A 13,939-nucleotide genomic window follows, 5' to 3' on the forward strand; every position below is an offset into this window, starting at 1 on the left:
TTTTTCCCCCAAAATACTAGGGTGTGCTGCAGCACACCTCAGCCCACCACTATGTCCGTGCCTGGGCATGACCATGAAAGACATTATGTACATGTTATCATTCATAAGCCATAACTAAGCCTGCCACTCGGTCAGTTCGAATCGGTTATGGGCATTACCAACTTCAAAACCAAAGCTTTCGGTTTTGAAATTGACATACCAATTACCAACCAAAACTTTCGGTTGTTAATTATTTTTACCAAATTCGGTATTTTGGTTTTCAGTATTACCAAACTTTACAAAATATATTTTTGAAATATAAATTAGAATGAAATAATACGACTTTACTGAAACTAAATAACACTCTTATATCTAGAGTCTCGTAACTGACATATAAAAAAGATATTGTCCTTAAATACACAGCGAGAGATCTTTGTGCAACTCTACTTTTCAAAATACAAAAGGGATCAGCTTTTTTCCCCCCTACTTCTACTGCTGAAATGAGGATACTAAGCTCTTTCTAAATATGAGCATCCCTGGTTCTTTCTGATATAAACAAAAGCTACCTCCAAAGTACAAAAACGCTAATTCAGTCTTCCAAAATAAACAGCAACTGAGCAGCAAAATTATCTCCTATAAATATAGAGTGCATATCAAATTCTTCATGCTAATAAAAGCTTTCACATGAATTAATGTAACTAAATATGTGCTTCATATATGAAAAGCTATGGGAAGTAAACTAGAAAGCTGAGTATGTTGACATCAACCAATTAAACATGGAAAATTCTACAATGTGTTAACGTATGACATGCATACAATTGTCTTAAAAGTGGTAAAATGAGTCCTCAAAATAGTAATATTAGTCCTCAAAGTGGTAACATGAGTCCTTAAAGTAGTAAATTTTCTTAGTTACCACATGAGTCCTCAAAATAGTAATATTAGTCCTCAAAGTGGTAACATGCGTCCTTAAAGTGGTAAATTTTCTTAGTTTACCATATGAGTCCTCAAAATAGTAATATTAGTCCTCAAAGTGGTAACATGAGTCCTTAAAGTGGTAAAAATAGTTGATGTATGAGAAATGTTAACATACCATAGCTTTACCCATTAAACATAGCATTATAATCAAATTACATACTTAATTGATTGGTCGACAACATATTAATATTAATTGGAATGAGTCAAGTTTCAGGCTATAACATATTACATTGTCCAAAGATTAAATTGTCCTGGCAGATTTTTATTAAAAGACATATATCTAGAGCCACGAATGATAATTTGCAGCTATTTTCAATTCTATTCATGGCATAATAAGAGACGTAGAGAAGTAGAGATCACAACTTTTGGTTTCCTTTATGTAAGATTTTGTTTAAGAAAGAAAACAAAAGTTCATCAAAATATTTCTCTAGCATCCACTGTACATAATGCAATTTATTTGAAGGAACCAACACTAGTGCAACTACTAAGATTTGGTTAACATCTTCAATCTTACAGTACTTCTCAAACTTCTCATTCATCAATTTAGCCATAGCCAGAAGATCAACATCCTTACTCTTCATATGCTTATCAAGAAGGTCTTTTGTTTGTGTTAATTCATCCATGTATGTAATAGAAGTCACGTACCTAGAACCAGAGACACGGTTTGTGATATCATAAAATTCTTCTACAAAGACATGCAAAGAAACCAACTTGCTCCAATCACAATCCTTGACATGGTCAACATGCTTTACATAGAATGCGTCTTTATCCTCTAATCTTTCAAATGCTGTCTTGAATGCCATCGCTGAATCTATCATGAGATAACTTGAATTCCATCTTGTTTTAACATCTAAAGACAAGTTCCTCTTTGATACGATATCTTCTTCTTAAGCAATTTTTCTAAATTCTTGTATACGCGAAGGAGAACTTCTCACATATTTGACACTTCGACAAAGGCACTTAATAATGAATTTAGCCTCCTCTAATCCAGCATGAACAACAAGATTCATTACATGTGCAAAGCATCTAACATGAAAGAATTCACCATCCAATAGCAGCCCATTTCTTTTGTTCAATCTTGTTACCAAAGAAACTACAACTTAATAATCATTATTCTTGGCATTGTCAAGGGTGATGGTGAACAATTTATCCAATCCCCATTCAAGCAAACAAGAATCTATGGCCTTTGCAATGACCTCACCCTTATGTGGATGTGGAGTCGCACAAAAATTAATGATCTTCTTATGTAGCTTCCAATCCTTGTCAATAAAATGAGCTGTTATGACCATATATGGAAGATTTTGGATAGACGTCCACATATCAGTTGTTATGCATATTCTTGTAAAAGACACTTTAAAATACTCTTTCATCTTTTTCTTCTCTTCCCGATACAAAAGTAAGCAGTCTTTAGTCACTGTAGTTCTACCATATACATGAAACTGGGGTTGCAATTCTTCACAAAATAAAATAACCCGAAAATTAGTGTCAACTATAGAGTACTATATTATTAGTTATATTCGAAATGTCTTACTTTGTTATTAAGCTCAAGACTCTCATCCATATTATTTTTATGATGCATGTCATTTTAGTACTAATTATTGATATTTTCTTTTTACCTTAAGAAAGCACTAAAGTTCTTTACTTATCAATTAGGTAAATGTGTATCTATATGTTTATGGATGTGTGTGTTTACAAACATACATATATATATATATATATATATATATATATATATATATATATATATATATATATATATATATATATAGCAAGTGGATTTATGTTTTATGATCTGATTTATGCTTTCTTTCTTTTATTATTATTTTTTTATTTTATCTTTTCCTTTAATCATTTAACCTCACAAGTGGATTAGTCACTTACTTATTTTATGCATCTTTCTAGCCTTTATAAACATGGATCTGAATCATTTTTCCTTCAAGCCTTAAGATCAAGTGCAAAACTGATTAGGAAGCCTTAGTTGTAGAGAAAACTCACCTCACTAATCCTTCATCATTTTTCTCTTAAGAAGCTCCCTTTTGTTTTTCTCAAAGAAGTCCAATCTTGGTTTCAAGACCAAAATCTTCACCTCACCTACTGAGTTTCTTAAGTAAGTACATGAATACATTTCTATATTCTTTTGTCTTTAAGATTTATCAAACTACATAATCAATGATAAAATGGAAAAGGATCTGCTTTGCTGCAAACCTGTATTTTCGTATATAACAAAGTCTGTTTTGTTAAAAATATTTACAGTATTAAATTCCTCATCAAAAGTTATTCAGTTTAGGCTTTTGAATCACTAAAAAAGGTTAAGAAATGAAGAAGTTATGACTAATCAAAGTTTTCAACTTTTAAACTCGCTGGAAATCTCATACAGCCATCACAACTTCAAAAATTCATATCTCCCTCATTTCTTATCCGTTTTCTACAAACTTTATATCAATTTGAAGCTTAGGACCTCTACTTGTGATCTGGAGAGTTTGAGAGGTATTGGTAATTTTACACTGTACGTAAAGACTAAGAAATCAAAGGTCAGTAACAAAAATATCGGTTTCTGCACTGTTATGGTTCTTCACCGTTTCTGGACTATATTACTCTGATCTGGACTACATGACTTATTCCATTGAATTCCTTGTGAAAAACCCTTTGAAATGGTGTACTCATTTGACTAATTCGGACTTGTGATGGACAATATAACATATTTTGAAGTTTGATGACTCTAATCGGAGAAACATGATGAACACGGTTGATGAACTTCAATAGATTTGGACATAAGAACTGAAATACTAACTATAATATAATTTTGTTAAATTCTGTATATTTACTTATTTAATGCTTGTACTTTATTATTTTACTTTATTTCAGTTATTTACAAGCTTATTAATTGTGTATATTTACTTATTTAATGCTTGTGCTTTATTATTTTACTTGATTTCAATTATGTATAAGCTTATTTGTAATTATGTTGTTTGCTAGTGAATTTACTTAATTGTGTTATACAATTAGGTTACATATGTTTTCATATGAGATTATTCCTAAGTATATGTCTCTTTATGTGGGTGTACATATACATATATATACGATCTATAAATCATAAAGATTGTATTTTGTGAATTTGATTATGTCTGAGAAGTACAGTTGTGAAGCCGGGTGATTCCTACAACCCCGTACTTAAGTGAATTACTGGTAAATGTGTTTTGGTGTTATGAGACGTTAAGCCAGGGCCCTAGTCCCTACAGATAGTGCACTATTATACTCATAGGAAGGAAGTAGTCGACCTTGGGTATACATACTTTGGTAGTGTCCTCAGTATGCTACGGCTTACCCGTGCTTTGGGTATAGTAGACATACCCTAGTACGTGGATTTATGATTCGTTGCCAGTTAATCCGAAAATTCACTAAGAAGAGAAGTGTACTTATATTATTTCGATCAAATATCTGTCTGCGATATATTATTAATATGTTACGATGATAAGTGAAAAAGAGAATTGAGCATGCATTTCTTTGAGGTTATTTCACATATTAATGCTGCAATATATTGTTGGTTCAATAAGGAGATGTGACTATATGATTTATTATAAACCATTCACACGGATGAATATATTTGTATATATGTGTGTGTATTGTGTGTATACATATACATATTTAAGAATTCATATGAACATATAAATGGTTCCCGGTACATTTTTACTTGGTTATTCACTTTGATTTCCTATAAGACACATTAATATAAGAATGTATGTTGTGTACTTACTGGGCTTGTGTTGCTCATGATGCTACACCTTCTTGTTTTCAGGTAGCGATTAGACGCTTGGGGAGAATGGGGTGATTCTCTAAATAAATGAATGTTTTATTTTCTACTGCTTTCTCAAAAGAAATAATGTAATATATTTTGTTCAGCTTTAGTGTTGTAAAAATAATAATTTCAATTTCTAATAAAAGTATTATTCAGATATGTATATAATTTCTTTTACTTCCTATTGATTTATTCAAGAAGAAAATTTTATTCGTTTTGACTCACGTCACAAATTCACGAGCCATATTTCAGTACAATATTGGCCTTGGATTTGGGGGCGTGACACAAAACCATTGGAACCCTTCCTTCTCAACATGACTAAAAGGAAGTTCACAAAGGATGATCATTTTTGTAAGAGCTTTACGACATCTATCTTGGTCAAACTTCCAAGCTGCAGGTTGCCCTTGTAGTATAGCCATGATTGTTTGTTTCTTATCTTCAAAACCAGAAAATGATTTACATTTGCCAAGATGGTTCCATAACTTTGTAGTTCCACCAGTTGTAGATGCAGCAAACTTGGTATCACAATAGTTGCAACTACATGTTCCAGAATATTTTTTTGTTCCATCGATTAAATCTTTAGTAAAATGACTCCAAGCCTCAGAAGGACCATGGTTTCCTGGCAGACCATATTTCTTCCCTGTCTTTTGTTTTTTCAGACTATCTTCTTGCTTTATTTGTTCGACAGCAATGCTAGGACAAACCTCTTTTACACTAGATTTCTTGTTTTTGGTTGCCATCTGAATGACTCAGACTTTGTTCCACAACACATACAAAAAAGACAAAAAAGAAAAAAAAAGAGGATTATCACTAAATCCACATATACTTCAATCAATAAAGATACAAAACCTTTTAACAACTTAATCTAAAACATAATAAGTAGATTTCTGTAAAGACAGTAATACAAACTTAAATTTCTCATATCTCAATCGACAAGTTTGTCTAAAAAAAAAATCAATATGACACGAAAGATTCTCTTACTGGATAGTAGCCAAACTAGAACAGATTTTGAATGAAGAGGCAGCGATCCGGTCGTCTCTAATTTTCTCACCCTCTCCCCTGTTTCTCTCGTAGAAAGAGTGTAGAGTTTTGGATTGCAGAAAAAAAAAATGTAGAAGATAATTGGGGAAGAAGATATGAGACGTAGTGATCAATGTGCATAGGGAAGTGAAGAAAATGATTATCTTATTAAACAAATTTAAATATTTAATCAATGTGCATAGGGAAGTGAAAATAATGATTATCTTATTAAACAAATTTAAAACAACTCAAAAAAATGATTATCTTATTAATCCATATATATTTCTTATTCGTATTTGAGAGAGAGTCAACGCAAAATAAAATTATAAATTATCAAATTTTAAAGATATAGAAATGTAGCTTTCAAAAAAAAAAAAAAAAAAAAAATATATATATATATATATATATATATATATATATATATATAAATGTATAGCTTTAAAATATTATATCATGAAGGAAAATGAAATTTTAGCAAAATGTCGATTGGATTTGATGATTAAATATTTTACACATACAGTTAAAAATTTGATCATATTCGTCCTCGTTTCGACTTCAATCCATATGATTAATGACAAGGGATAATGACCATTTACACAATTTTAGGATAAAAATTGTCTACTTACTCCACTAAGAGTCTTTTACTCCCATTTACCCAATCTAACATCCATTGACAGTATTGCCCTCATTTTAATTAATAAATTCCATTCATCTCTCTCTCACCCCTCCCCTCTTCGATCTATTTTCTCTCTCCTCCCTCCTCATCGATTTCTCTCTCTCTCTCTCTCTCTCTCTCTCTCTCTCTCTCTCTCTCTCTCTCTCTCTCTCTCTCTCTCTCTCTCTCTCTCTCTCTCTCTCTCTCTCTCTCTCTCTCTCTCTCTCTCTCTCTCTCTCTCTCTCTCTCTCTCTCTGTGCAAAGGTATTGACCTCAGATTTGAATTAATGGAGGCCAACGATGGTTTGGTGGCCGGCTCTTACCACACGAATGATTTCGTCGTCATCCGACATTAGCATGATGGAGCTGCCGAAGGTGAGCCTGACTAAGATTGATCTGAAGTGGATCTACGTCGTTAACGAGGGATGGGCGAGCCCGTTGTGGGGGATCATGAGGAGGACCAGTACTTGTAGAGTTGCAGAGCTTGCATTTCAATTCGCCGAAGGTCAACAACGAGTCTGTGGTCGACATGTCGCTTCCCATTATGTTCGCCATTGACGACGAGAGGAAGGAGAGAATCAGGTCGTTGACGAATATGGGATTGGTACGTTGGACAATGGAGATTTGATTGGATATTATCATATTAAAAAGCCCAAAGCTTTGGTTTGCTTTTTGTTGAGATTTTTGAAGTTTTTGCTTTTTGAAGTTTGAAGTCTGAAAGGATTGGGCAGAAGAGTTTTTGGCTTCTTATCTCCACTTGTTTTAATGTAATCTCTCGTTTTTGGTTATGATTTGGTTGGGCAATAATAAGATCATTATCTCCACTTGTTTGAAGTTTTTGCTTTTTGAAGTTTGAAGTCTGAAGGGATTGGGCAGAAGAGTTTTTGGCTTCTTATCTCCACTTGTTTTGATGTAATCTCTCGTTTTTGGTTATTATGATTTGGTTGGGCAATAATAAGATCATTAGTGGGCAATAAAACGATTATTGGAAGATAATAATAAGATCATTGCCCAATAGAGTATTTATTGGGTAATAATAAAATTATTTATTTAGATAAACCTACTGAAACTTTTAAAATTAAAAACATCTTCATTTTTCACTAATTATTGATCCCTAATAAACTTGTTATTTGGGGGCAATAATATGATTATTGCGGTCCAATAATATGATTATTGGGGGGCAATAATATGGTTACTGGGTATTATTGGGGGGCAATAATATGTTTACTGGGGGGCAATAGTATGATTATTGGGGGATAATAATATGTTTATTGGGGGTCAATAATATGATTATTGGGGGGCAATAATATGATTACTGGGTATTATTGGGGGGCAATAAATTCTGTCGCCGGAGTCTGTTCACCGGTCGCCGGAGTCCGGTGACTTCTCTCTCTAGGTGACAAAGAAGGAGAGGTCAAAAATGTCCTAAAAATAAATAAAAAGAAATTAAAAAATAATTAATTGGGTATTAGGGAAATGATCTCTTAGAGTGTTTGGGTAAATGGGCAATCTCTTAGAGTGTTTGTGTAAGTGGGCAATTTTTATCCTAAAATTGTGTAAATGGTCATTATCCCTAATGACAATAGTCGTTTTTGTCCATATAGTTATTAATAAGAGTTCTCAAAGGGCAACCGCACTGAAACAAGATTTTGAGTTGCAACTTTTTACATTGGTAGATGGAGCTCGTCCGTATGAGCCTGTGGTTTTAAAGGGCACAAAAATCAGATTTGATAAAGAATTATTAAGGCCAAATTTGCGAAAAGGATATTTTGGTAAATGACAATAAAAGAAGATGGACTGCATTGACCGAGACAGAAACGACGACAAATGAGACCGGTTATTTCATATCATGTCTATTACTGTGTTTTGAATACGTGGATGAAGTCAGATTTACCATCAGACTTTTATTTATTTATTAGCTCGCACGAAATGTTTATATGCCTACTAGTGTTGTCTACCATATTCATTGGTTATATAAAAATGTATACCTATCAAAACCAACGAGTTTAAAAACAATACATTGGATAACCGACTGGTGGATATAAAGAATGGGATAAGATACGCGTATGGTAAAAATATAAGCCGATTTCATCTTTGTATTGACCTCGATCCACATGGTCAATTGGTATGGCGTTAATACCCTAACTAAAATACCAATAGTCAATCTATCACAAATCCTACCAAGGACAAGGTTCACACCTACCCTCTCATGGGATCAATATACGTTTATCTGGGTAGAAAATTTGGAGTAAAATTATTGCGGTTCTATTACCATTAGAAATACAGTAACTTAAGATAAAATTATATAAACGTCCAAATTAATTAAAAATATAGATAAAACGTATATGATTTAATTTCAATTAACTAAAAAATTAAAAATCTTATTAAGAAATGTAGTTTATTAAAATTAAAACTAAATACATACTTTGTCAAATTAAATATATCTTCCATATCAATGTATCATACATATTAAAATAAATGACTACATAATTAATTAATTAATTATATATATATATAACTAGCATTTTGGTGAATTCGGTATTTACGAAAACCAAACCAACTTTTTCGGTATTTTTCGATTTCGGTTTACCAAACCTCAAATATTCGGTCGGTTCGGTAATTACCAAACCAAATGGCAGCCCTAGCCATAACTCAACCTCTTGTGTGAACAGATAAGTTTAGACAAACATCTTTTGACATCATGGCCGTAAAAACTTGTAATTATGTGTTAAAGGAGATATTATGTGCGTGTCCCAAAACTCGGGATAGTTTTTATTTTACTATTTTATTTTTATGACAAGAGCAACTACTTTGGCCACACTTCTCCCTCATGCAAACATAACATGTCTACTTACTTTACCAAAGTCTATTGTTCGGCGTCAACATTTCCAACATTAATTAATGAACTAATTAGGGTTGTTACAACGAACGGAACGACCATCGATCATCACCGTGAATATCACAAGCCGGTGTCGATAAGGTGTCCACAATATCGAAACCATCATTCAAGATTTCAAGTAACTACCAACATATGGGTTCCAACAAATCGAACCTCACATCGAAAGAACTTTTTGAAAAATAAAACTCCTTGGGCCTATGGGGAACCGGTTTTTCATGGACCATGCACCCGAACCATTCGTCTTCCGAGATGACATGATGTCTAACTCCTTGGCTTCGATAACAAATTTTTGGCCCCCTCCCGGATTTTCACAAATCTGTTCATCAGTCTGATCTACTAGCCAAGATATTAGACATATCACATAATATACATATATAGGCCAGCTTAATTAGAGCAATTTCTCTAAACTGGCCAATTTAAGGATATCTCCCAAGCCCTAGCAAGGACCCTTTTTTCCCCTCCCTGACGGGGTGCAGAGCAGCGAGATTATCTAAGCCAATCCTCTAGAATGTTGCGATGACTTAGAAAACAGAAAAGAAAGAAAGAAAAAATCAAAAGAACAATGAAATAATATGAATTTTATCTATTAATCTCATTAGTTGAATGTGCATTTAGATTACAATAACACAGAGTACTTCTATATAATAACTAACGCATCTTATAGGAATAACTCATACATGACAATTGATACATTTAATTAGGTTGTAATCTCGGAGAGAGCTAATTCGATCATACATGAGGATGCATTTCATGTACTAGCCAGCCAGCTAGTACCCTTCCAGGGCAGTAAGAAAATCATCATTAGATGCAGCATCAAATCTACTTTGATCCATCCTGCAGTTTTCAAGAATTGAATGCAATTCCTCAGGCCTGCAATGAACTTCAAGAGCACCTTTCTGTTGGAACCCATACTCGTCCTTGGCTTGCTCTAGCAATTCCATAAGTGCAGGGTCATTCAAGGACTCTAGTTTAGTCACAAACCTCGTTGTCTCCTTACCCACAACTGCAAACACTGCAAAATGTCCTTCCTTGACATCTTCTGGTACAATTGCTGCTACCTCCAGTTTTTCATCACAGCCTCTGCAACGATGATCAGGAGGGCCTCTTGCAGTTAGCAGTGAGAGACCCTTTTGTAGCTTGCCGATTATGAGCCTGAGCTTCATTAAGCTACTGTCTTCTGCTTTCTTCATGTTCTTGGTCTGGGGAAACTGTTGTGGACACATATTACCAGCTTGTTTGAGTTTTGATGTCGAGCTTTGCGGTGAACATGGAAATTTATAGTGGGTGTGGGAAGGAAATCAAAACAAGAATTGGAATGGCGGAAGTTTCGTAGGGGTCAGTCATCAGTGTGGAGCCATTTCATGTAGTTGTGATCGACGACATGTCATTAAATGCCGAGCATGATAAGTCAATTCGAAATGTTGACCTCACCGCGGAACCCAGATGGCCAGGTCAGTGCTGAGTTTGCTTCACGAATTGTGGATTCGTGATCCGGAAGAGTTTGGTCTTGAGTCTTGACGTACCATGCATGCTGCCCAAGTGCCCATGCATATCAGATATTTGTACAGAATGAGAGTTAAATAACACGAAACTGATCGACACGGGTGTTGTGTTTTTATTTTTGTTTTTGTTTATGGGACATAACTAAAAGCAAAAAGCCTAAACTAACCAAATTTTAATTGAAATAAATAAAATGCAACACTAATAACGCAATACCATTTGGTTCAAAGGCGCTAATCTATACTTTTAAAGGGCTAAAGTCTGTTTAGTCCATGTACTATGTCTCTCTCATCGTTTCAGTCCCTGACATTCCAATTTAATCTGAAAAGTCCCTGAGGTCTCAATTTCCGTCTAATAGGTCATTTCCGCGGGAAATTAGGAATTGGCCTTAGGTGAAATGTCCAATATACCCCTCAGTTATTTCTTTTTTATTTTTTTTCCTTTTTAATTTTTTTTTTCTTTTTCATTTTTAATTTCATTTTTCCTTTTTTTATTTTTATTTTTTTCCTTTTTCCATTTTAATTTCTTTTTTTTTTCTTTTTTCTTTTTCCTTTTTAATTTCTTTTTTTTCTTGTTTCTTTTTTTCTTTTTCCTTTTTAATTTCTTTTTTTCTTTTTCCTTTTATTTTTCTTTTTTTCCTTTTTCCATTTTAATTTTTTTTTCTTTTTCCTTTTTAATTTCTTTTTTTTCTTTTTCCTTTTATTTTTCTTTTTTTCCTTAAATGAAAAAAAGGAAAAAATAAATTAAAAAGGAAAAAGAAAAAAAGAAATTAAAAAGGAAAAAGAAAAAAGAAAAAAGAAAAAAAATTTAAAATGGAAAAAGGAAAAAAATAAAAAGAAAAAAAAGAAAAATGAAATTAAAAAGGAAAAAGAAAAAAGAAAAGAAAGAAATTAAAAAGGAAAAAGAAAAAAAGGAAAAAAATAAATTAAAAAGGAAAAAAAAAAGAAAAAAGAAATAACTGAGGGGTATATTGGACATTTCACCTAAGACCAATTCCTAATTTCCCGCGGAAAGGACCTATTAGACGGAAATTGAGACCTCAGGGACTTTTCAGATTAAATTGGAATGTCAGGGACTGAAACGATGAGAGAGGCATAGTACAAGGACTATGAACAAGTTAGAGGTTTAGACTTTAGAGTTCGCCCTATGAACAAGGAATTGTTGTATTTATATACTTGATTGAGAAAACATGTGCATGTAAGTTTCCCACTCAACCCGTGAAGTTCCAAGGCGCTAAGTTAGGGAGGACTATCCTCACAAAACTACACACAAAATGAGTACATCTTTAGAGAAGAAGAATATCATCTTCTTGCACTGATGCCATGCCAAAGTTGCCAACAAATTAGAATTAGCATTTAACTTAAATTGCATGCGAGTAATTCTATGAATAGCAGAAGAGGCTAACCAATGTCAATCCTTTTACCTTAGGATTTGAGGATGGGACATGGTTTCTATATTGTCGGCCTCCGAGAAACTAATATCGTCTAACTCTCAATTCCTCATATATATGTGTGTGTGTGTGGTAATTAATAAATAAGTAATATAAAGTTTCTATAGGTCCTAAATCTTTGATCTTAGTTTTACATATTTGTTATTTTGCTATATATGTCACATCTATCTTCTTTTTTTTTTTTTTTTTTGGAAGGGTCGGTAAGGCTGTCCTTAAGCCTTGATCATTACTGAAACTACAAAATACAAGGAGATGAGACATATTTCCTAAACCTCGTATTATAAAAAGCATCAAGAGAACGTACGTCCCAAAATAATATCAGGCGTCTCTACAAATTCTATGTATTCTAACAAGCACCTATTAGCAAAGAGTCAAAGAGTGCTCTACTGGCTTCTCTGTTTGCTTTACAACTGTAGTTACATACTGGAAAGCAACTCAGGCGAAGCCATACGTCAATAATTAATACCAGCTTTCCCACTCTCATTATGTTATCACCGAGAAATAAATCCGGTGACACTTAGTTTCATCATGTCACTAGAAGGTTGTGATTATTTGACGAAGTAAGGAACTCGCCGCCATACTAGGACATACAAGGCACACAAGGTGCTCAAACCGGAACAAACCCCACTTCTTCCTAGCTACCAGATAATGAAAGATAGACTACTTGTAAAGTAAACTAGCTTGACATATACATTATTAATTCTTTTCATAATTAAAATTTTTGGGGGCGACTCGAGGCTTAAGAAATCAAATATTTCAAATACCAAAAATTTGTTTTGGATCATTATTTGGAGTAGATTACATCTTTACATGAAGTGTGCATCTTGTGCAAGTTCCTGCCTGTTTCCGTGACCATTTTTTTTCACCTAGTCAGAGTATATATGGTGATCTACGTAGGGATCTTTCTGAGTCAGATAAGTATAAGAAAATTAAGTGCATGGCCGACTGGTAGTTGATGATGTGATGTGATTCAAAGTACTATTGCTTTGTCTGAAGAAAATATCACATATATGAACACGTTGAACGACAATTCTCACCGACGCTACCGGACGAGACCTATGAAACAGTAACCAAGTACATAAACAAGTACCGGGTAAACATGTTAATTTAAGAAGTATCCATGAACCCACCAATAATGTGTGAGCTAACGATATGACTCAAATAGTCTATCTATGATAAAAGGGTTTTTTGCACCAATAGTGTCTGGACACTTAGGAGACTGTCAGAATGATACCTGAACTTACAATGTTATCAATGTAATACCTGCACTTAATTTTTCTTATCAACTTAATACCTCTGTCTATTTACCATCACGGTGCCCTTAATCCGAGCACGTGAGAAGCATGTGAGGCACCGAATGATAACAAAAAGACTGATTTGCCCTAAATGTTGGGCTATATCTGACATTTCACCTATTTTTAATATTAAAAAAAAAACCTATCTACCCTCTCTGCCTCTCAACTTCTACCTCCTAAAAGCCCAATTTCAAATGCAATCTCTCACTCTAGACTCTACTCTACCTCCATTACCATGCTTGACCATTTCTCTGATATACCAACATGAATTTCTCTTCTCTAAACTCACGATATTAATTGGAAATATGTTTCAATTTGAATCAAGTAATTAAGGGTTCATTCTCAGTCCTCATGAACGTTTGATGTATCT

At 33.5% G+C, this 13,939-nt stretch overlaps 1 protein-coding gene across 1 annotated transcript; it reads right to left on the reverse strand.

Annotated features, from left to right (window-relative positions):
• Positions 1 to 9,887: 9,887 nt before the first annotated feature.
• LOC133721661 (uncharacterized) lies at positions 9,888 to 10,620 on the reverse strand. Its single transcript, XM_062148342.1, has one exon. The coding sequence runs from the start codon at positions 10,545 to 10,547 to the stop codon at positions 10,092 to 10,094; it is 456 nt and encodes a 151-aa protein (XP_062004326.1). The 5' UTR covers positions 10,548 to 10,620; the 3' UTR covers positions 9,888 to 10,091.
• Between the last annotated feature and the right edge of the window lie 3,319 nt (positions 10,621 to 13,939).

Source organism: Rosa rugosa, chromosome 7, assembly GCF_958449725.1.
Source record: "Rosa rugosa chromosome 7, drRosRugo1.1, whole genome shotgun sequence".
Classification (NCBI taxonomy): domain Eukaryota; kingdom Viridiplantae; phylum Streptophyta; class Magnoliopsida; order Rosales; family Rosaceae; genus Rosa; species Rosa rugosa.